This window comes from Carettochelys insculpta, chromosome 8 (genome assembly GCF_033958435.1).
Source record: "Carettochelys insculpta isolate YL-2023 chromosome 8, ASM3395843v1, whole genome shotgun sequence".
Classification (NCBI taxonomy): Eukaryota; Metazoa; Chordata; order Testudines; family Carettochelyidae; genus Carettochelys; species Carettochelys insculpta.
The window spans coordinates 4963291-4988765 of NC_134144.1; the positions used below are offsets into that span (position 1 = coordinate 4963291).

At 39.9% G+C, this 25475-nt stretch overlaps 1 protein-coding gene across 35 annotated transcripts in view; it reads left to right on the plus strand.

The window, feature by feature from the left end:
- Window positions 1-25475, plus strand: part of LRRFIP1 (LRR binding FLII interacting protein 1) — a 148640-nt gene extending 123165 nt beyond the window's left edge. For 23 of the 35 annotated variants that reach the window (XM_075002043.1, XM_075002038.1, XM_075002040.1 and 20 more), the window contains 5 exons: window positions 1162-1254; window positions 2822-2914; window positions 4146-4238; window positions 4671-4812; window positions 7080-10916. In XM_075002043.1, coding sequence (XP_074858144.1) covers window positions 1162-1254; window positions 2822-2914; window positions 4146-4238; window positions 4671-4812; window positions 7080-9481 — 2823 coding nt within the window. In that variant the 3' untranslated portion in view covers window positions 9482-10916. Of the gene's footprint in view, window positions 1-1161; window positions 1255-2821; window positions 2915-4145; window positions 4239-4670; window positions 4813-7079; window positions 10917-14984; window positions 15032-16309; window positions 16428-17299; window positions 17380-19153; window positions 19259-21942 lie in introns of those variants that run through there. The other 12 variants (XM_075002053.1, XM_075002050.1, XM_075002065.1 and 9 more) reach the window with 9 other exon arrangements.

A 25475-nucleotide genomic window follows, 5' to 3' on the forward strand; every position in this document is an offset into this window, starting at 1 on the left:
AAAAAGCATTCCTGATGCTAGGAAAATTTACCCATGGCAACTTCGGGAGGCTTTCCTGTTTCTTCTGGGACACTTACATACAGCGCCTAATCCCAAAGACTGTAGGGGAGTTGTATGAGAAGAATCACTTCCAATATTATACTGTTGACTTGACTTATTGTCACTTCACTGAGGTGAAGGAATGAGCCTCACTGAGCTAATTTTCGTGCAATCTATAGGGTCAGCCTCCTTCACCTGGCACCCTTGTGACCTGAGCATTCCTATACGAGGAATTTTACCCGTCCAGCGATGGTCAGTTCTGCCTCTGCTCCTGGCCTCAGCCCCTTGTCCTGGGCTCCCACCTCCACTGTTGCCATTGCTTCCTGACCTCCTCTCTCCACCCCACAGCCTGCAGGCTCCCCAGCTGCTGGTTCTTGGCCCCAGCCACCCCAGGCTGAAGCTTCCTGCCCAGCCCTGGGGATGACCTGCTGAGAGACATTGCTCTCTATCCAGGGGCTTTGCACACAGCACTGGCCACAGCTTCCCAGGGGTGCGGCTACCCACATAACCCTGCGGCTCCCCTGCCGGTGATTCCTGCCACTGATCTATCTGGCCCCTCCTTCTCCCAGCCCTAGGACTCTGGTCCTGCTAGACAACGGTCCTGCCAGATGTTGCCAAACAAGAGAGTGCCCCATTTGGGAGTTTTAACCTGTAGTATTTCGTTATGGCTTATGCGGTAACTTCTCAGGAGCTAAATCTTTCACTCATGCGATATCGGTTAATACGTCCTCCAGCATGCATAGCTCTTGGAAAATGGTTTCCTTTTAAAAATCCACAATAAGGACTGGCCAAGCTGGATTACTCTACCTTTTGGAAAAGGTAGATATCATTTCTAGTCGTTGTCGGTGAGGTAAACGAGGTGTGATGCTTTTAACAATGTGCACTATCCCTGCCCCAAAACCTACTTTGCTCAGTTTATTATGGGTCAGTGTTTCAGTTGAGGGTGTTGTATGAAATAGTCTGGGCAAATTCTCAGATTTCTTTCATAAGAGAAGGACAAGCTTAAAACTGAGATATTGATACTTACCCCTCTGTTAATGTTCTTTGAAATGTGGATATGAAAAGCTCAGTATGTTATGATGCTGATGATGATGCATGACAAGCCTTTCTTTGCCTCTCCAGGAATTTGAGCGGGAAAAGCATGCTCATAGCATATTGCAGTTTCAGTTTGCGGAAATCAAAGACACCTTGAAGCAAAGAGAAGAAATGCTCACAGTAAGTAATTTCTCTGTTGTGTTTGAAGTGGTGGTTTGATCCATGTTTTACAAACTAACAGAATGTAGAAGGCTCAGAAGGGGAATCTAAGGGGATGTCCACACTGCAAGATTAGGTCAAATTTATGAAGGTCATTGTTTTAGCACCTGAATTTGTAAAGTCGAAGGTGCATGTTGCCACTGCGTGCATAAGTTCAATGGAGCATATCCCCTTAACTCACTTGTTACATGATTAAAAATGTGAACTCACAAGAAGTGCCCTTCCCTTGACATCAGGGTGCAGCAGCACATGTTTGGAGGAAGGAATAGGTACCAAAGTTAAAAAGGAGGTCCTGGGCTGTTGGTGAGATCAGCTGCTCCATTCACCACCTCCTTCCACCATGTGCTTCCCGCTGTTGCCTGAGGCTGCCTAAACAGAGAGCTTTGGAACATTGGTTGGGTACCCATTTAGAATCCTGTGCATCTGCTCATAGAAGTGGCATGTTTGCCTCCTTTGTCTTCTGGTATGCCTGTCTGAGCTCCTTTTATTTGTATGCAACATTGCTGGATGTCCCTGACATGTCCTCTTTCCTCCGTGCCCTGTGCAATCCTGGCATTGATAACAGCATTTCTTTTCCTGGTTCATAGTTCTGCCAGCACATATTCATCTCCCCATAGAACAGTCAGGTCCAGGATCTCCTGCATGCTCTATGCTGAAGCTCAGCAGTGACCCTGAGCATTCACGAACGGGTGTACTGCCTTCTCTGCTTGCCATGCTGACCAAACAGAAAATTAAATTCATGCTTTTCCCGAGTCTTTTTCTGTGCACCTGGAGACCAGCACAGCTGAAAGTGCTAGCCAGAGTGGTCACGTTGGGGCACTGTGGAACACCTCTAGAAGGCCAAGAACGTCAACTATCACAGTGCTGCGTCTGCGCTACCCAAAAGTCGACCGTGCAAGGTGGAATTTAGTGTTACTCCTCGTGAAAAGGAGGACCTTAATAGCCCTTAAGTCAGGCAAACAGGCTTTGGGGTGTAGACTCATTAAGAAAATTGACATACCGTGGCCAAGTTTGACCTAAACTCCAAGTGTAGACCAGGCCTAATTCCTTGCCTCAGATTTCACCTGAAACAGTCCTGGGGGCTTATTTGGTCTATCAGCCCCAAAATTGTTAAGACTGATAAAAACAAAAATATTTCAAAAGTGCTGTTCATAATTGAATTTGTTGTTATGCTGTCTTTAATTTGCCAGAATAAGTTATGTGGTCTGGGTTCCTTCTTGCAGAGGGGCTGGAAGGAAAGGGGTACCATCATAAAACTCAAGTAAGGATAAGGATTCAGAGCAAGATAGTTCTAGTAAACCAGTGTTTGTTGTCATACTAAAGGTGAGAGGTTGGCTGTCTTAGCAGGGTAGATTTCAGAAGTTGTATTTATCTCTTTGAAGGAAAACAGTTGGGTATGTGTGTAGGTAGATAGTTGTATTTTACTAACACTGGATTTCATTGTTCTTTGTGTCACTGCAATCTTGAGTTTTTCTTCTTATTAACTCTTTATCTGCTTTCTATCTCCTTGTATGCCTCTGCCTCTCAGGAAATCCGACAGCTGCAACAGAAACAGGAGAGCTATATCAGGGAAATTTCTGATCTTCAGGAGACGATAGAGTGGAAAGACAAAAAAATAGGGGTAGGACTCACATATGCAGCTTCTGAAATTTGCTCAGTTTCAAAATATGCTGTAGCAGACTCCATACCTGCAAACCCTCGTGAATAAAATATTACCCTCTACAATGTGACTCACAATCTGTCCATTATACTCTTTAGGTTGAATTGTGGCTTTAAGTTTTTAAAAAAAAAAAAAAAAAAAGTGCTTATCCTCTGACCAGGTTTGAAAGTCACTGCAGGTCACATGACATGAAGTGTGTACAAATCCGTTGTCAATAGGTATAACTGGCAAAGGAACGACCTTTAGCAAAATACTAGCTCTAGCAATTCATGATATGGTTTCAAGGCTGAGTGGAATTGATTTTTTATTCAAAATTATTTCCTTTATCATTTTAAACCATAATTGCATTGTGGAAAAGGAAATCTAGGCCTGTTAATAGTTCATTGATTCTTGGGATGAGACTCTGCCACCCTCTCTGCTCTCCCACCTCCCACCTGTGCAGATAAAATTTTAGCTGTCAGTACCTCTTCTGAAAAACATGGACTCGTCAGTGGCGGATGCGATGTGAGAGACTCTTTTTTTGGTTGGACCAAAAAAACCTGGCAAGTCACTTGCCTTGATGTTGTCCAACGACTTACGACAGTTTTGAAACCCGCAATTTGAAGTGGCCACAGTTTCAATACAGCTGTGTGTTATCAAAGTTTGTGCTGCATGCTGTGTACCTGAGGTATACATTTTCCCATGAGATGTTCAAAAGTTGTTGGAAGATATTGTTTTGAGTAATGTGGCTTTGGAATTATTGGTAAAGCATTTTCATGATAGACTAACAGTTCCATAGATGTCCTTGAGATCTGTTAGATCAAGTTACATACGCTCCCTTAATGTATTTTGATTACACACATGTGCAAGCATACAGTAGTACTGTGGGAAACTCAGAGAAGCATATACAAATCTTTGCTGTATTATGTCTAGTTTATTGAAAAATCTAATCAGAACACAGAAAGATATAGAAGATTGAGTATCATGAATTTCCCAAAATGTTTGCATTAAGCCACATATTTACTAGATTTAAGTTATATCTGAATTTGTAAGTTGAACCTTTAATCTTTTAATTTTCTACTTTCATGCATGTCATAGCCATTAATTTCTGAATATCTGAAACCTACTTATTCTTTCTAACTTGCCTTTATAGTTTTTTTTTCCTTTCTTGTTGTTTCCCTGCCTTCTGTCTGTTTGCTCTGTGAACACTCAGGCATTAGAGAGGCAGAAAGAGTTCTTTGATTCCATAAGGAGTGAGCGGGATGACCTCAGAGATGAGGTGGTTGTGCTGAAGGAACAATTAAAGGTATGCAATAAGAGTGGAAGAAATTCTTGTTGCTAAAGCAATTTAAGTAACCAGTTTCAAGTTTCTCTTCTGGTGCACTGGATAGAAAAGTTATTTCTAGCTGACTTGCACTGATAAGCCGCAGGGACATGTTGCTTTCCTTTATTTCAAGAATTTGCTTCTTAGCTATCTTTTTTTGTGATATTTGGCACTCCCTAATATAGTGGACTATACTTGAGGAGCCATTGTCCAAGGAATATTTCAGATATTGGGCAACAAAAGTGCTTTACAAGATTGCTCAGATCTGTTTTTTGTTAGAACTGAACGAAGCACATTCTTATTGCTTTTGTTATGAAGCAGCTGTTGCCCAAAATATAAAGGGCCAAGAATGTTCAGCCAATTGTATTTTTTGTCTGAACACTAGACTTTAAAGTGTTCCTTCCTTATCCACAGAAACATGGAATAATCCCAAACTTGGAAGTAGCCACCAACGGAGAGACTTTAGATGGTCTCGATAATGAAAGACGTTCAGATTCTACCAAGATTACTCAACAGGCCACTCAGGTCCTAAAGACAGCTGGGGACGGGACACTAGGTAAGTGCTCACATTCCACTAGAGCAGTGATACTCAGACTTCAGCGTGTGGCTCTTTAATGGGTCTCCTGCAGCTCTGTGCCACACACATTAAAATGCAGGGTGCTCTTACTTCGTTCTTAACCAATTCAGTTATCAACTTTTGCTAAGTTATTACCTTACTTGCTGTGAAAATGTTCAAATATTTCACCTGTCATATTGTCTAAATATGAATAATAAGAAAGAAAATAAGCAATGAATCCACACTGTGGTGGCTCTGTGGAAAATCTTGATTGCTAATTTGGCTCCTGAGCACTTACGTCTGAGTATCACTGCACTAGACTTTTCCATCTGTTTAATCATCATTCATTCACCTTTTTCTGCTTGGAGATTGAGAATTCATTGTTTGGACAATTAACCAATCACGCAGCTTGTTGAATCACCTTTTTCTGCTTACTGATTATGGTCACTTCTCATCAAGCCTATCATGAGATTTTTCTGTGCTTGCAACAAAAAAAGCTTTTAATTAATATTCCCTTTATTCTTCACCTGAGAAAGTAAATAGTCATGTCACAAGTATAAATACAAGATGAGTAGCATCTTATTTAGCTTAATATTGCAACCTGAATTTAGGAATATCCTCAACAAGCCTAGAGTTACTTGGATTATTTTTTCAAACACAGAATTAAATTCGAGACAACCAAAATAACAGCTTTTGAGTTCATATATGTAAACTTAGTATATGAATTCTGTAACTAATCTTGACGACAGAAATGCCTGCTGAGCAATAGTTCAGTGTGCTGTTTCAAGACATTTAACGTCGTTCTAATTTCTTACTGTCTAGTACTGTTTAGTATCTTAAATGCCCAGCAGTTTGTCCAGGAGGTATATATTATCAATTTGTGTCCTCAGACAAGGAGGAAATCTGGTTGGTTGGCAAAGATACTGATTGGTGCAATTACGCTGTATAGTCAGAATCTGAACTCAATGGTTATTGAATGTTCCACTTCCTCATTATGCTCATGGAAGAAGAGAAGATATACTTGAACCTCTTTAATCCAGCAGCACTGGGAAACTGTGTATGCCAGATGAAACATTTTGTCAGGTGGGGGGAGGTCTCAGAATGAAGCGGGATGGGATGGGGTGCACATGGATCCATATTCCCAACTGCTCCCCAGCACTGTCCCCCACAGGAACAGCTTGTGTGCTGCTATTCCCCCATATGGCAGCATGGAGCAACTTTCTCTGTACTGAAAGTGTTCCTGGATTAGGAGGTTCCAGTGTACTGGATTTTTATTTCTAAACTTGAAATACTAGCAGTTCTCAGCAGGTCACATATGTAGAAGTGAAAGTTGTCTCAGTTTTAGCCGTTGACAGCTTCTCACACTTCTGGGTGAAACAACAAAAGCACAGTCCGAAAACATGTGAAGTTATATCTAAAACTCTAATCTACTTCTCACCTGTTCAGATTCTGTGGAAGCAGGTACACTATAGGAACAGAAGCTAATTGCTGACATTGAGTTCTGGTTAACACCTTTGTTTTTGCTTCTAAAGTGCTGCAATTGGAAAAAAATTACATTTTTAAACAATACTTATGAAGAAATATTGTCTCTTTTGTGTGGAGGTAGTAGCTGGAAGAAGCACTAAATAACTGAGCTTCAGCTTTTGGGATTCTGGGTGATACTCACACATTCAAAACCTTTGCCTGCCAATCAGATCCCATCTTCCTTAGCACTCATTACACATTCTTTTTTATAAACTAGTGCCTGTTTTTAAGTCAATAGATATAAAATACTGCTGACTTTTAGGTAGGTGACTTGATTGTAATGCCATCAAACAAATAGAACTTTGCAATAGTATAGAGCAATGCGAGGGTTAAAATATGGTGAATATTTTAATCGGATAGCTTGTAGCTGTTAGCTGCAAAATCTTAAGTGCTGTAATTTTTTACATTACTCTTAATAAACCGCACTGCTTGAACAATGCTCATCTCATGTATGAAAGCAGTACTTCACACAGCTTCGACTAGAAAAATCTTTACCTTATAAAGACATAATGAATCCGGTACAATTCTTGCTTTTGGGAAAGTGGGCAATCACTGATCAGAGTATTTACTAATTCAATTGCTGCTTTGCCTCACGTAATTGGCAAAAGCTGATCTTTTATTAACCGATTCTTCAGTTCATTTTCTCTTGGGGTTTTAAGTGGGGAGGTAAGTGTTACATGTTTAACAAAGTTAAGTAGTCACCCCATGGTGTGGTCCCTTCAACTTTCTCAATGGTCTTTTAGGCAGAGCCAATGAAGTGGAGATGAAAAATGAGATTTTGGAGGATGTGGGGAAAAAAGAAATCTTGCAGAATACTGAGCATGAGGAACACAAAGAGGAGTCTGAGGAGCGGGAAATTGTAAAGGAGTGTGCGGAGATAAAGACATTGCATGCTGCTGAAAATACAGAGGCAGAGAAAACCATTGAAGACAATGATGTCACATCAACAATGATAAGTAGTGAACACGAGGAACAAATTCAGAGCCACCCAGAACATGTTTCAGGAAATGTTTCTTCCACTGAAAACAGTGATGTAATTCAGTTGAGAAAAGAAACAGGAGCAGGAGGTGATAGCATAGAAACCCAACAGTCTGGTAGTGAGGAATCTGAACCTCGTAGTGATTTAAATCTCTTGAATAATGAGAATTGGGAAACAGGTACACTCCAGAGCCAGGGTACTGAGACTGCTCAGGGAAGCCCTAATGACTTAGATACAGAGCATGAATCTGAAAGAGCTGCACAAGAACAGAAAGTAAAACAGGAGGAATTTGCAGTTTGCCAAAGAGAAGGCAGGAGTGAATTACTTCAGGAAGCTGTTGATGTTGTGGGTAGCAGCCATGCATCGATTTCTGGTCAGTCAGGATCACCAGAAGATGCAAGAGTGGGTGCAGGTACTGAAGAACCATATGTAGCTGCTCAAACTGAAGGCCTCTGTCAAACGGAAGAAAGCACTGAAAAGGAGATTAGTAGTAGCTTGCAGACACAGCTTGCTGAAGATGAAGGGTGCATGGCTAGAACAATTGGTATAATAGGGGATGGCGAAGGTGAGGGTGATGCAGCTGAAGAAGAGGAGACTGGAAATACAGTTGAGAATCTAGGGAGGGAAGAAGAGTCTGCGGAGGAGGAGGGAGAAGCAGCATGTGAAAGTGAGGTCACACCAGATACAACTGTAGAAGAACAAAAACTAGATGAAACACAAACTCCACCCCCTTTTTCAGAGAGTGCTCTGGTATCAGCAGAAGAGGGAGGAGATCTGCAAGATGAGTTAGAGAGTGAAAAGAATACTGCTGTGAGGGGACAGACAAAAGACATGGGAAAGATGGAAGAATTGACAGGCATATTGGACATGCAGTCAGATTCTGACAACAAAAGGGTGGAAGAGGAACATGTAGCATCCCTCTATGAATTTGCAGAGGTAGAAGAGGGTGTAGCACATCAGACAGAGCAGGACCAAGAGGTCATAAAACAAATTCAGTCCCAAGAAACTATTTCAATTACCAGTGCCAGCCATCATGAAGTTGAGGAGTCAAACATAGAAATGGGCAATGAATCTAGGAAAGCAAAGGAAATTAGAGGTGAGTTGATGAAAGGTGAGGGAACACAGGCACAAATCCAAACAATTAAATGCAGTGAAGAAATAAAGAATAATCCAATACAAGAAAAAGATATGACTGTAGAAAATGAAATGCAGAAAGCAGCTAATCAAGAGGAAGATGAATCTACACAGGAAATGACTCAAGATGACAGTGTAATTGTTGAAGATGAAGTTGATCAAGAGGCATCAGTGGAACATAATGAGAAGCCAAGTCTTGATGATGATTCGTTGCAGAAAATCACAGAAATGTCACAGCGACATAGTGAATCCCTTAAAGTCAACACAAAAGAAATGGAAGTTCAGAATACTGTGGTAGATGATACACGTCAACTTGCTAGAAAAGAAAGGGATACAAAACAGATGGGGGACAGGAATGAGGAAGATGAAAATAAAGAAACAGAAGAGCACGATGAATTTCAAGAAGACGAGGCACAGGAAATTGCTCCAGATATTGAGAAAAAGGCTGATTGCCTCCAAACACAGAAAGTAAAGCTGAATGAGGAGCCCAATGAACAACTGGAGGTGGAGTGTCCAGAGGAGGGAAGAGTGGGAAGTGATGATGAAAAATTTGAATTTGATGATGAAATAGGGCGGGTATTAGAAACTCATGCTAAGCATGAGGTGGGGAAAGCTAATACACAAATTTTGGAGGAAGTTAGGGAAAAGGGAATAGTTATGGAAACTGCCAAACCAGAAGAAGGCGAAAAGGAGGAGACTCATCAAAACAGTACACACAACGTAGAGAATGAGAGCATGGTCACCGAAGACGATGCTGGTACTCAGCAGGAAAAAGAAAAAAAAGCTGAAGAAGCTGTTCATTTGCAAACTGATACATCCCCATCTGCAGCTATAGAAAAAAAACATGATCTGGTGGTAAATGAAACTGAAGAGGAAGAAGTGTTTGAAGGCAATACAGAAAAAACAGCTGATGAGTGTTCATCAGAACAGGAGGTAGGAGACTTGGGCAGTGCTAGGAATGAAAACAAAGAGGATATGCAAGGTAATAAAAGGGGCAAGGGTAAATCTAAAGAAGACTGTGTGATATCGTGAGATCAAAAACTAGGACCCAAATAAGTTACATACACCATTTGATTAGTTCCCATACAAAAATTCACTTTGCACAATAAACAGACTTTAGCAGTACTCTTTGAGTTTTTCTGTATGCATATCTGATAATACGTTGTGAGACTATATATGTGACCATCCGAGTTATTTACAGCAGTACGTGTCCACCAGAGATTAATCCACATAGATTTGTTTTTAATTTCTCAGGTTTCATATTTATCACCAAAAGAACAAGCAACACAAATGTATTATTCAAATTCACATTCAGTTACAATGCTTTTAAGACAGATATCTCCTAGTAAGAGACCTTAAGTATTGCTCTTATTTTCTAGACTGGTTTTAAGGAAGTTTAGATGTTTCGAATGTACTTAACTGCCTTCGGTGTATGTTAGGTACATTACCATTTCATGGTAGTTATCATCAAGCAACTCTCAAGGCTTACAGCACTGCAGTAATATCTGCACCTGTCTGTGAATACCTAAAAGTTCAGGAACCAAATATCCATGATAAAATAAAAAATGTAATTCCATTTTGTGTATGATTTGATTATGAATGCATTCCAAAATATAGTGTACATGATAAACACGTTAAATGCCAAAATAATAGTTAGGTCACTGCAAATCTGCTAGTCTGCACACTTGAAAGAAATATATATAGTTTAAGAAAGGAAAACATAAATGTTTTGAGTTGTTAGTCTGCTGAAAAGAATAAGTGAATATACGTTTACTTAATCTAGGCACTTTGCACCAGAATAAGCCTTTTAAGTCATGTCTCACATGTGCTTTTTAATTTTTTTAGGAATGTTTTGGTACACACACTAATGTGTGTAGATCTTCTGTCAAATTTTATTGCCAACATTAAAAGCATAATAAAATACCTATTTTTCTTAAAGGAAAGTTTAAATTACATTCCGTTGTGGTATTCTTTTTTTAACAAAAAGATGGTTCTGAAAGAATGTTTTCTTATCCCCGAATATACTTTTTCATTCCTCTTTGCCAAATTGAAGGCAATTTTGAATGTCTTTATCTTTTTACATGTCTTAATTGGAGAACTGTTATTGCTTTTTTTATGTACTGGTGTCCATTTAATGATCCTTGCCTTTTTGAAGATATCTTTCAATAGCTTGTATGGTAGCCTGAATATGAACAGTAGATATCTAGGTCTTATTTGCAAGCTTTAACACAGCCAGGGTAAAAGAAAAAAAAAGAGTTTTTGCAAAAGGAAACATTCTTTAAAACTTGTTTTCAGCAATAAAAAAAGGAATGCAAACTCAAGGTTTTTGGGCGGTCTATAGCAAGATATTGTTTGAATTGCTGTTACAATATTAATAGAGTACAAAGAGATTGAAAAGATTCAAGATGCGTATCACAAATGTAATGAGCTGTATATAATTGAAATAAAGTTATTTTATACATTAAAATACCTGTCCAGAGCACTACTTGCAAATCTGCATAAAATTTAGTCTAAACTGGTAGTCTAAAAGCTTATTGTGCAAAAAAGCATTGATTGCATGGTGGCCTCAGCTGCTTTATACATCATAATTTCTCTAAATGTCTAATTTTCTTATTCACAATTTTTCTTCCATGCTCATTTAAAGGCAGTAAAATGAACCTGATATCATTCTGCTAAGAAACCTTGACCTTCACATCCCAGGAACTTGAATGGCATGGCATGAAAGAGTAATTTTAAATCTACAGTGCCATTTACTTGGCTTCCTTTTGGAAACTTTGGCAGAGTTTGAGAAAATTCTGAGGAAATATAATCATAACAGTTTTAATCTGATGAACTGATATAGGTCTTCAAGCACCTCTTACTGTATAGCATAGTTAACTAGCATGAAGATTTTTCCATTGCTTGAATCTGAAATGGAATATAAATAAAAGTGCTTACTAGACTAGTAATAGAAAAAAAATGGTTATGTACAGTCCTCCAAGATCCATTATCTAGGAAATGTGACTTTCCAGTTTGTGTTTATATAATAATGCCAAAGGTCAGAAAGTACGCAACTGAAAATCAGGTTCTTGGGTATCATACTTCCCTAGTACATAACAGCTCATGCTATAATACAATTGCTTTAAGCTGTGAAGGTCCCCTAGTAAGTCCCATATTATGGCAGCATCAGAAATTGACAAAGTAATTGGATGATTTAATTACAGTAGACTGAATAATCCTTCAGTAAACAAAAGCACAAATTCGTGGAGTAAACTTAGTGACTCACTAATAAAATTAATGACCCCTCTGTAGTTTCCTTTGCACTTGAGACTCTTAAGAGATCAGAACTGGTTTTTAGGCCCTCCAAAGCCAGTGATCAATGGCTCCAGTTTATCTAGGCATCTAACAATGGCAGGGTTATTCCCAGCTTTCATATGCACCCTCCTTCCCCCATTCCCTAATTCTCTTCCTTCCAAAACTAGCCTTGAAAAATGTCTCTCTGAAATTTGCTGAAGTTTTGTGGTTTTCTTGTAGCTCTTCCTCCCTGTCTTTCAGCTGCCACAGCTGGGTCTTTTCTATCCACATAATCCATGGTTTGGGCTGATCAGGTAGCAAGCTGAAAAATCCAGATGGGGTGAGGAATAACAGATGCCTGTATAAAACCAAGTCCTGAATATTAGAACTGTACCTATAAAATCTGAACATGTAGTCGCTCGAGTCCCAAATCCAGTTCACAAGTCTGGAGATTACTGCTTGTGCTGCTTCTGATGGCGTCATGGCTCCTGCAACATTTCCCACTTGGCTGCTAGCAACTGACCAGCTACCCTGCTGGGCAGTCAGAGCAACTTCTAGCAATGACAATGAGGTAGTTGAATAGCATGAGATGCAGCATAGGTTAAACGTGGGGTGGAGAGCACAGATCTCCTGTATCCATAACTCCACTCTGATGCTCCCCCTGTAGCCTCTGTCAAGTCACAAACTGTCTAGTTTTCCCCACAAGCAAAATGGGGATCCCCACTTTACAGGGTGAAGCATAGTTAGCTATCCCATGTAAAAGGTGCTGTGGAATTCAATGGAATGGAGTTAAAACCCTACTGCCCCCCTGACACTTGCCTTATTAAAGTACAGCAACATTTAAAAAACATAGTGGGTTTTTCTGCCCAGACCTCAGTGCAGATGTCTCTTCTTTGGGGGTGAGGCTGGGTGGAAAGGAAAGAGTCTAAAGAGTGCCTTTTACATGCGCACATGTGCCAGCTAACTTTGGCTGTACTTAGAAGAACCATTTCACCTGCCCTCGTAACACTCGCACCTGCACAAGACTTGTGATTGGAGTAGTCAGGAGACAATTATGCTGTTGGGTATTTTGGGGGTGTTTGCAAAACAAAGGCCAGTTCTAAAAATGACTGACACATAAGTGCTTCTGTTCTGGACACTGCAGATATATTTCAACCATGACAGGCATATGTTACCAGACTGTAAATACTGTGTTCTTTGCATCGTTATTTTGTGCGTTTGTTGTGTTGTGTGTGTGTGTGCGTGTGTGTAAAATTCAACTTCCAGAATCAAGGGGGATTAACTTCAAACTGTGACATTCTGTCCTCTAGTCAACCTCATTCTTAAGCAGTTTATTTTCTGCGGGGGGGGGGGGGGGGGGGTTCTTATGTTTAGTCTGAAGTCTTGAAATAATTTTCCTTGCTGTTCTGTTGTTTGGCTTTTTGTTTTTTCCCTGTTTTCCTTCTTTAAGCAAATTATCTCGTGCACCACCTCTCAGTGCTTAAACCACTCTACATGCACATGGTTTCAAACTCTATTATTTATTTTGCAGGATTTACCATGTCATGTGGGTTATCATCTATCCCACCCTTCCTCTCTACCCCCACTTTGTTTTATATCAGGAAACTTTTGCTTTCCCAAAGAAAGTATACAAAGTGTGGTTTCACATCAATACCTTGCTGCCACAGTGCAGGGTTGTTCTGAAATTCCCTGTGTCTGTCCATTTCTTAGGCAACTGAGTGTTAAATTCATTCATACAGTATGTTGCTGAACTGTCATGTTACTGAAGATTTGTGTTTGTTTGCATCAGACAGCATAGATTAAAAAATGCAGATCCTGAGCTACCATTGTTAGTTACAGATTTGCCACAGAGAAGTCCCATTTTAAAAGTCGACATTTTCGTTTATCACACGCTGATATTTGCAATAGCACCATTACTTCCTATGGTGAGAATAGCATGCTAACAAAGAGAAAGGGTAGTAATTTAGTGAACTATTGCATATGTAAAGTCTAAAAAAACCCTCTGCTACCTTCATATTTTCAAGAATTAGAAACATATATATCCTTAGAAATCTACAACTTAATTACTTGTCAATTTCAAACTCAAAGAAATGCAGAAAACTTTTTGCCTGAATGAACTCCAAATGTTGGAAGTTTACTCCGTACCAGATTCTGATATACTCAAGTGGAAATTGAGTGTTCAGCACCTCTGGATTTGGTCCTGCGTAGATGGCTGCCTGTCATCTGTAAGGAGTGCTGTGGTGTTGTAGCTGTATTGGTCTCAAAATGAGACACACAAATTGGAAGGGGTAATAATTTTATTGCACCAACCTCTGTGCACTCTGTGTGTCTGCTTGTTGGAAGGACAAACCAATATGTTAGCCCTACAGGATAAATATAAAATGAAACAGAGCAGTTTGTAGAAAGCAAAAATCTCATGATCATATTCAGCTGCTCAAAGGGAATATATTTTACAGGGCACTTGGCTCAGTATAAAGGTAAAATAACCTGGTGGTAATGTAGCTCCATAATTGAGAAAATCACTTGTTGCACAAAATATGGCACCTGCTGAAATGTTCCCTGTTGCCTCAAATGGAAGAAAGTAGTGTAGTGTTATTTGACTTTCAATTTTCTATCCTCAAAATAACATTTTTCTTATTTCTGCCCAGCAGTGTGTTTTCTTGTATTTTTATATTGATCCCTATTACTTCAAAATTCAGGTCTCTCATAGCAAGTAGTCGAACCCAACATGCTTCTCTTTATTCACCCTGAAGGACTCAAACGGACTATACCAGACTTTTAAAAAAAAAATCATACAATCAAATGTTTTATTAGAGATAATGAAAGAAAATATTGTAGCCTAAGCTAGTTGGTATCAAAGATTTTAGTAAAGGTTTTAAAATGTTAACATGTAATTAGCAATGGTTGCAGGTATATATCATCTCTTCCTAACCATATTACACTTTAAAGATTTGTGAGCTTTTGTGTTGCAGTTGTGTTTGACCCTAGAGTTCTTGCATGCTAACCTAACGTAGAAGATTAGCCTGCTTGCATGCAGCTGGGTGCTGCTACTGAAGTGACAAGCATGCTCAGTGAGAATGAAATAACTTCCCTTGGCTGAAACCCCTTCCCATCCTGTCTGTGACCTCATTTCCCATGGTACGTGCATAACTACCTTTATCATTACTTTCACTAACCTTAATTCTTTTTTTGATTAAACACATTACCCAGAAAGGTGTAACTGAACTAAATCACTGCTGAGTTCTCTATTTTTCTCTTTCAGACAGGCTAAAAAGGCTCATTGATGAACGAGAATCCTTACTAGATCAGGTAAATAAAATATTTCAGTATTATTTGATGCCTGGTAGATTGACATGATGAGGTGATTTAAGAGAGCAAAATATGTCTGTAGCATAAATAACACAGGCCAGAGCTCAAAACAGAGTGCAGTAGCTTCTGCTGGAAATGCAACTGCTTTCCTTCCTAAGGTCAGAGTTAAAATGTGTTTTTATTCCACAGGTGCTAGCTTCAGCTTTATACACTTGTCTGAAGGTACATTTAGGGGGATTGGGAATAAGGCATATTTCTGCCCGCCCACCCTCCCCCCCAAGAAAAATTGTATAAGGGAAAGGAAACAGTTTTCATAAGAGAACTTCATCAGGGTTTGAACAGTGGACTTTCCCCCTCAGATAGACTACTGTACCATTGAACCCTCCTGGTCTTTCAGGGATGTCCCAGTCAGGTCACAGAGCCATCTTTCTGGGATGGAATCATGCTTTTCTTCAACTCAGACCAGGTCTTGCACTGCAGTCCTCAATGTTAATTAACCATGATTATCTCCAAAGGCAGGTGTGTTCTGTTGGGAAATAATGATGGTGATTGTGACCAGACAATCTTCTTAAAGCAAAGTGTTTGGAACACAGACCTTCCAGAGAAAACAGACCTTTAAACAATAAACAGTCTCCATGCTGGCCTGTATTTGCACAAATGTTAACCATTTTGTAAATGTGAGGGAGACCCTCCTTTAGTTTCCCTTTGTCAGCAGCTGTCCAAGGAGACAATCGTTTAGTTTCACAATGTACAATTTAGGAGGAGAATACAATAGAATAGTAGCTGGATGAATGATAGCCAGATTGACTGTGATGCTATAATGTCATAGAATTCCAGGACAGCATATATGCAGAGCTCTACAAACTGCTTTGCTCCCAAATAGATGGTAAATTCTTAGGAATCTTTATGCTGTCAATCAGTTATTCTTGAGACCTTTGCGGTTATGATGATTGGTCATGTGCATTAAATCGTCTGATTTGACTTAAAAAAGTCTGACTTTCTTTAAATTTACCTGCAGAGTATAAACAGCATTACTAATAACTCTGTTCCTTCAGTGTCACTTACTGGTTCTGTTTTGGAATTTACACCAAATAACTTCCCCTGTTAAACCGTGCTGCAAAGAAATGCATAGGAGACTATTTTATGACAACAGATATTGCGGAACAGATTATTTAAGTGTGAACATTCCTTCTGGCCAACTGAACTTCATTTGTGGGGGAGGAGGGGGCCTCTCTCTGTAAAAATACTGAAATCAATTAATTATTTTGGGACTTTCAGATTAAAACACTAAAAGGACAACTGGAAGAGAAGCAGAAGAATGACAAGATGGAGACTATGCAGTCTGAAGATGAAATTCTTGAGAATGGGACAGATATGCACATGATAGATCTCCAAAGTAAACTTAATTTCCATTGTCAGAGTAAACTGCTAGGTGTGCGGTATATCAGTAAAACAAAGCAAATGTGGACTTATGTCGGACTCTTGAATTCTGAGCGCCTGCAAGGGGGAGAGTGTCTTCTCCGTGTACTTGTTCAATTTTCTCTTTACATGTACAGAATTTTCAGTGTGCCAGGCAGTTAGATAAGATTATACTGTAAGTGCAGGAGGGCAGTGTCCATAGTGTCTGTCTCCATTTTAAAGACTGTGCTGCACAGGAAACTTCCCTTGTGTTATCAAGTAGGGATGGGCATAGGCTCCCTTCATACGACTAATTCTGCTCTCAGATTTGTCATGCAATGGGATGTGAATTACTCCCTGCTCATAGGGGCTGAAGTGGGATGCATATGCCTTAGACATACAGGATGAACCTCTCTAATCCAGAACACTCTTGTCCAGCAACATCTGTAATCCGACATCATTTTAGTTAGCCAGACAACCACTTACCATGGGCGTGGCCAAGTTTCCTGCAGTCCCATAAATTTTACAGCCAACAGTCCTGGCTCTCAGGGTTCTGTGCTGTTATTTAGCTATAATTTACCCCTAAAAGTCTAAGGACACACTATGCATTGGAAGTGTTGGTAATGCGGCTAGACAATATTGATCTCCTGTAGACCAGCAGATTCTCTCATCTGGCCCGGGTCAGGCCCTGAGGGTGTCACACTAGAGCAGAAAAGAGCAGAAAAGTACTTTACAGTGTTTCATGCCAAAGCACAGAGCATGAAACACTAGCCTGCCTGAAATAGTAAGTGCAACATTTTAAAGCTCCAGCATTTTACGTACCTGTTGTTGCTACATTTCTGGTAACTGATTGATTTTTAATTTTTTTAGGAGATGCCAACAGGCAGATCAGTGACCTCAAATTTAAACTTGCAAAGTCTGAACAAGAGATAACAGCTTTGGAACAGAATGTAAGTTTGGACATGTAGAGAGTGATCAGCTAAGAACTAATACCTCAAGTATACACGGAAGTACACTCCTGGGATAGTTCTGCACCCAAAAAGGAATTCTGCATACAATATTCTAAAATTCTACATAATAATGTGTTGTTCTGATAATATTAATGCTAGGCTAGTTTCAGGTATTTTTGAAGGTATCCAAATAATTATCTATTAGCAAATATGTCCGTAATACAAAATAGATTCCAGCAGGAGTGGAGAGTTAAAGAAATGCATATAACAGCCCAGTTTCTGATTTTCTGTTACACTTTTTTGGTGCCTCAACCTGGATGGGTCACACATCTTGAGAAAAAGTATTGGCTCTTTGATCTTTTAGTTGATTTTCATTTTTTTTCACCCTGCCCTCATAGGGTTACTATCAGGGGTTTCCCAAAAAGAGAATACTGCTGGGGAGAACGGGAGGTAAAGGTGACGGGACAGTTGCAGGTGCTGGAAGTGGTATTTGGGGATGTGAGAGATGTGTACTGGGAGAGTGCTGGAGGGGCTGCATGGGATCTCCTAGCACAGACAGTCACACTCCTTCCCCACACAGCCCGGCTGCAGGGCCTGACACCTGCACCCCAGAAACCTGGGATCCACTGGGGGAAACTGCATGATGCTGAGTCACAGGCTTGTATGTAGTTTCCAGCACATGTTCCTTCCTTCAGGGCATGCTGGGAATGGCAGCTGCTGGGAACTCTCCTGCTCTCCCTACCCCTGGCAACATCCTGTATTTGCAGGCTGGGAAGCCGGGTTCTGAGGGAGTCCAGCAGTTCTATGGGCAAATTTGGCAGGTTGAGGGGTGGTGGTGAAGGGATTTAAATTCTGCACAAATTCTGCATTGTGCAGTGGTGCAGAATTCCCCCCAGCGTATAGGAAGTCCTTGCTGAAAATGACAACGTTAACATGACCTATGAACCTTCACGTCAGTACTTGCACGGGCCACGTGGGGAAGTTACAGTGAAAAAATTTGATGTGCACTGCTATTCACACCTGAAGTCCAAACGCTGAGGCAGTGGAGACAAGACTTTATCTTTGTTGCTGTAACAAGCTTTAAAAAAGTTACGAACTCCTAACCATCCCAATTTCACTGAGTTCACACAGATTGGAAATACTTTCATTTACTTATAGGAAATGGAATTCTTCAAAGGTAGAATTCAAAACAGCATCCCGCCTCAAGGATCTGTATTAATACGGTTTGAAAATAAAAGAACACACTTGAAAATGTGGTTACATACATGCAGTTCTTGACTGGTTGAAAGCTAATGGGTGGCTGTATGTGTCTGCATAATAGAGTTGCATGTCCCTGCTCATTGTGCCTTTTGGGCTTCATATGTCAGCAACACAATTGTTCAGAGAGGAAAGAATCAGACTACTTCGTCATATAATCGTAGAAAATTAGTGTTGGAAGTGACCTCAGGGAGTCATCTATCCCAACACCCTGCTCAAAGCAGGACCAGCCCCAACTAAACCATCTTAGCCCTGATTATAGAAAAAAGTGTGCCATGTTTAACTTTCAGCATTGGTAAGTTACATTTTTAATACACTGAAACAATTCCCGTGAACAGGCAATCTGGAGTTATTAGTAACTGATATTTCTGTGGTGTAGTTTTATTCAGAACATACCCTTCATTCTAGTAACACAGTGTAGATTTCCATCTTCAGGTTGTTGCCAAAGGAAAGACAGGATCAGAAGTTGTTTTACATGTGTACAGTTCTTAACAGTATACTTGGTTTTTAACCTTAGGTAATACGGTTGGAGGGTCAGGTAGCACGATACAAAAGTGCTGCTGAAAATGCTGAAAAAATAGAAGATGAACTGAAAGCCGAGAAACGCAAACTCCAAAGAGAGGTAACGCATAAGTCAATTATATTATTGACGAGCAAATAAAGTTTCTGTAAAGAAGAAGCAAGCTTGACGCTAAAAATTTTTACTACAGTACTTCAAGAACAACAAGAAGTCCTGTGGCACCTTATAGACTAACAGACGCAATACAGTACTTGCCACTGTTCTTGGGTTAGTGAGATGTAAATGGCTACTTTTGCATTGTTCCTGTTAGTTGTGCTGAAGGATTTGGTTAGAATCTAATCTGGTTAATGCAAATGCACCTGAGATAATGAATGATAGCACACCTCCTCTGAAGTGATTACTGTACCTGACTCTCTCCGGAAATGTCCTCCTGAATGTCTCACACATCTCTCTGACTTATGTCAGACTTGGCGCTATTGACCACACACTGTAGCTCTCATGTCACAGGGTTATATCCTTCAGTGCAGTTCTAGTCTGTAGTATAATTCCACTTCAATGACAGTGTCATTTATGTGTCAAATCTGAATGTTCATGTCAGTCAGCATACATAAAACTTGAATAATCTGGGTTGTACTATAAAAACAGTTCAAGTATTGTCATGTATGTTTCTTATCTAACTTTATTAAGAATCAGTTCTCAATTACAGCTTCTGTTTTTCTACTTACAAATCTTTGCCCCTATTGGGGTGTATAAATGAGACTCCTTAGGAAGCTGAAAATGCTGGCACTGAGTATTGGAGGTGGTGTTTCCCTATTTAACCACAATGACACACAGTCAATGGTAAAAGACACAGAAGACAGGCCACACAACCAACTTTACATATTTGGCAGAAGTCTAAATTTTATATCCTCCTTTTCAGACTTTGGTGCTTAAAGTCTTATTTAGCCTTCCTTATTTGTTGTTTACTGGCTCCCCATACATGTTCTCCTCAAATTTAAGCATCTTGTCGTCATCTTAAAAGCTCTGTATAACCCTGTCCCTTCCTACTCATCTTCTATTCAGCTTCATATTACCTGCCCTGCCAGTTTGCCAGTACCTGAGCCCTTGTCTGCTCCTTTGTCAGTTTCTCACACAATAACCTCTGTGCTTCCTTTTATTGTTGCCTTTTCTACAATCTCACTGATATCATCCACAGTGCCCCTATTCTAGCAATGTAAGGCCCTTAAAAGACTCACTTCCTCCATCCTGCCTATAATGAAGCAATGACTTTGACGTGCATATTGGTGTTCTTTTTCCTTGTTCCCAAAGCGCGCTCGGCTTGTTTGTTCTTAAAGCGTGAGGCCCCTGGAGCAGGGACCATCCTTCATGAGAGTTTGGAAAGTTGGTTCCCCCATAAATCGATAGAAAGCAAATGATATTCGGACATCAAAGTACACTTGAACCTCTTTATACGTGGCAGCCCTGAAAAACAGGATCTGCTGTGGCTGGGACAGCCCTCCCTCAGCTCCAACCTCGCCTCAGCTGGAACTTGCTTGGGTCAAGGGAGGGGTGCTTATCTTGCAGGCCCGGCATTGGAGCCACCCTGGTGGAGAGAGGTGATTTTCCCTCCCAGCCCCAGATGCCGCTATCAAGAGGAAAGAGATGGAAGGGAGTCCTCTCTCCTCACAGTAGCCCCAGAGCATCCTCCTTCACTTCAGACCCACAGCCTGGTCCCACCCCAGAGTCTGTACCACTTGCCAGAGCCCTAACATCCTAGCATCCCAGTTCCTCCCCAGAGCCTGCACCCTCAACCCCAGCTTTCACACTCCTGTTCCCTAAGCCTGACCCCCCTGCTCCCCACTAATGCTTTGGCCCCATCACCACTGCATGAATTTTATGTGCACCAATATAAAAGTGATACATCACACATCACCTCCATATTGGTGCACATAACAAAATTCATTCTGCTCATGAATGGAAAAAATTAGAGAGCACACTGTGTCTCAACATTTGTTCTTGTAAGTTTCACGAGCTGCATCTTCTTCCAGCCTGCAACCACTCCCTCCTTAGTTCAATTCCTTGTGATTGTTTGATGTTATGAGCAGAGGGATAGGGGAAGGAGAGGTGAAGTATCTTCCACCTGCAGGAGAGTGATAGTTTTTTAAAAACCTAGCTAGGACCAGTTTCTCTCTGTCTGAAAAACTGGTTTGGATGGGTGTTACCCTGAATTACAACATTAGATTATGCCTTTTCAAATGATACCTCACAAGGCATACTTGGTACAAAATTTATTATAGCAGCAAAGGAAGTGGACATTAGAAAACTTCCTGTCATGATGGTTACCCGCTGGAATAAATTGCCCAGGAAACTTGTAGAATCTCTCTCATTAGAGATTTTTAAGAGCAGGTTAAACAAACACCTGTCACAGAGAATCTAGATGGTGCATGGTCCTGCCATGAGTGCAGGGGATGGAAATCTCTTGACGTCCCTTCTTGTTCTATTATACTCCTGCAAAAGTTGTGACCATAGTAGCATAGACAATGGCACTTGAATTCTGAGTTTGAGGCATGCTTGTCTGGAAGACTGTCTTATGAATAAAATATATTGTGTTGTTTTCAAGGCAATGTTGCAGGCAGTAATTTCATTTGAAATTCATCAGGACCTTCTGTTTGAGCTTGTAAGGAAGTGGCAGAAATAAGGAAATCAGAATAGAATTAGCATTGGTAAAACACCAAAGCCACCTTCTTTGGGAAAGGAAAAACATTTCAAAAGCTAATGATGTTTTTTCCTTTGCTTCTTCCTTTCAGCTTCGCTCAGCATTGGATAAAACCGAAGAGCTTGAAGTTAGCAATGGCCATCTAGTGAAACGTCTGGAGAAGATGAAAGCCAATCGAAGTGCTTTACTGTCTCAGCAATAATAGCCAGCTTTCACTGAAAACTACAGCTTGATGGAATAAGAACAATATTGGAGATGCTTAGGTCTTTCGCTGTTTGGGATACTTCATCATCATGCCTTCCAAGAACAAAAAATCCCCGAACGCACACAAGCGTTTGCTATATGCCACCAAATTGTGGTTTTTCTCTACTCAGATTCAATCCTGCTGCACTATCTGCACAGGACTAGCTGATTCAAATGGCTGTGCCTATTGATGCCCTTCCACGCTGTACTTTTTGTACATTTGCAATACCGTAAACCATTTAACAAGCACACTGGGCATCGTGTTGGTTCTTCATCCCAAAAGGCAAAGCAGCCATTTTTTTGCCATTTAAAATGGTGTTAAAGATAAAACTGGGACTTGAATTTTGTTTTGCTGAAATGTAAGGGGGAAAAAGCTGTAAATTTTGGACTTCACGTGGCAGTATTTGCAATTTAGTGACTACAGTCGTATATTCATAGTAGGCTGTTCATTAACAAAACACTGTGGAACCTCAAGCCATTACAAAGCAAAACTCCTTCAGTGGAAGCCATGGAAGATAATGGTCGTGGAAGCAAAAGTGACCTTAAATGACTTTGCCAATAACATGAAGGTTTTTGGAAGGATTTTTGCCCCTGTTCAATTGTAAGACTATTTGATTTCAGGGTGAATAGGCAATAGCTTCACTGAATTACAGCTTTTCATGTGTATTATTTAATCCTAAATTTGAAATTGAAGTAAAATACTTCTTTTAAAGGATGTAATGTTGCATAAAATAAACCAGAGTAAGGCCATGTTTTAAAAAAGATGGATTGCACTTACGTTATTTTATTCAATATAACAGTATATTCAAGTTGTCAGACAAATATCGTTGGTTTCAACAAAATGTGTGAAGGGTTCTGTATCAGAAATCACCTATCAGTACTTGAACTGTTAGGAATCTGTGTTTCTACAAAAGACCGACCAGTCTAATCTTTGCTAAGTAGTTGAGAAATAAAGAAGCACTTTATAGTACATTGCTACGTACATTATTGTCAGTAACTGTTCCTTGGGTCTTCTAAAAAATAATGTTCCACTTTCTCTTCGAAAAGAAATCATAATCAATTAAAGTATCCCTGGAAGTTTTTACAATCTACTGACTCACAGCTAGCATTACAGCTCTGTTTTGTTAGAAAAGATTCATGGTGTTGAATTCAAAGGAGAATAGCATTTTATCACCCAGACAGAAATTTTGTAGTACTTAAGGAATGATTATTATTCAAACCCCCACGAAGACTTTGTTCCAGATTCCTTATCTCTTCAACTGAAATAATTTGCCATGAATGTGATGGTTCTAAAATCCCTTCATTTCTGTTGCATGCCACCCACAGTGCCAGATTCAGGGTTGAGAGGCCCAGTTTCTCCTTAACCTCAGCTTTGGGTTTCTGGACCACATGCTATTCTTGCTTCTCTCCATATTTAGAATATATGACACTGCTGTTGTCCACTAGGGAAGTATTGCTGATCTCTGTGGTTAATTGCTTTAATGAGATGTTTCCCTGGCTAGAGAAAGAACACTCTTCATTCCATCTGAATGAATGTAGGCATCTGGCCTACTTACCATCATTGAGGAAGGAGTAGATCAGTGAGGGGTAGATCATTAACAGACTCACAAATAGGAGAGTGGCATGAAGATGTCCTACTCATTATCAAGTAACCGCCAAGAGAAAGAGAGAGATGAGCGAGGGAGTTTAGGATGAGGCTTCTGTGGGTCTAGAGAAATCATAGAAATGTAGGGCTGGAGAGGCCCTCGAGGCCATCTGGAACAGGGTTAAGTATAATTTCTTGCTCTTGTCAGTCAGATAAAAAGCTGTATAGTATGTTAAAGGCCATCTTTAAATGAAATCTCCACCTCCAACTGGGCTTTTACATCAGGAATATTCAGATGCAGAACCAGGTTTCTTGCTGAGTACCTCGCACTAAATGTAGAAGCCGGATTTGCAATTTTGTGACTTTTATAAGTTCTGGTGTATAGAGGATCTAGTGTCTACAAACTGCAATTACATTTTTTTATTAAAATAAACGTACAGTAGTATTTTATTAAAGGGTTGTGTGATTGCCATTTGGCATCTTTTCTTGTGGTGGTGATGGTGGAAATATTGTCTTCTATCAAAAATCAGGAGAAAAATTAGTGAAAAGTGTTGGGATAAAAGTTAAAACTAATACTTTGTTTAACAGGAAGTGCTGTGATGCTTTTAAAAAGGAGTTTTTATTTTTCATCCACATGCATTAATCTCTTCTCACAGAGAGAGGTCGAATCAAAGTTCCATAACCTGGAAGTTTACACTCTCAAGAAGTCTGTGTTGGAAACCAGATGAATACCCAAACCATATTTTGTTCTCTCTGAATCTCAATATGATGTAGGTTTAGTTGTAAGGAAAAATTACCAATTGATTGTAGCATATTAATGTATATTCCTATGAAGACTGGACACCAGCAAGTCTTTAAATGGCGGTGGAAACATGAGCTCCAGCCATGGGGAAGCCAGTAAATCTGCTTGGAGTTCAAGGGTATATCTACATTGCATCTGGAAGTGAGCCTCCTAAGCCAGATACACTGGAGCTAGTGTGATTAAAAACAGCCTCATAAATATGTGGCTTTGGCAGTATCTCAGGTTCTTAAGCCCACCCAAGCCCATGTCTGAGTTTGGATGACTAGCTTGAGACTCTACCAGAGGTGCAACAGCCGCACTTATTTTTAGCATGCACATTCCAGCAAGCTAGTACAAGTCTATCTGCCTGGATTGGCAGATGTACTCCCAACTGCTGTGTAGGTACAGCCCTACTGGCTTCCTTAGCACTCCATGTGGCAGTTTGTTACAGAATCACAATCCATGCTCCATGATAGTATTTAAATTTGCTGTACTTGGATATATTTTGAAATATTTTATTGTATTTAAAAAGATGGTGTGTTAATCTAAATGGTTTTTAAAATCAATTCTTCTGTTAAGATAAACAAGCACAGAGACCTGAACTGATCTGAAGATTCATATACAGATATCAGTGTTACTTATTTGGGCATTGTTATGGAGTGTTCTATCATGACAGATGTCTTTAGAAAATGTAGGCTTTTTTAAATGAGACTGTTGGTAAAAGGTTTCTTCTTTAAACGGCTATACAAATCATAGTAAGTTTTTATTTCAGTTTAAGTTAAAATATATAATTAAAAGGGTTTATATTTCTGAATGTAAACATAAAATCTGTAGCTTTCTTACAAGCTGCTGCACTGAGAACAGGCTTTTATTTTGACTAGATTGAAATAGGGAGCTAATAAGGGTTCAAACTTGCTATAAATTGGTTTGAAGGTAACAGTTCAGTCCTTTATAAATCCCACTGTACAATGAGGGATGGTTGCCAATCTTGAGTTTGAGAAATACCCAGAATTAC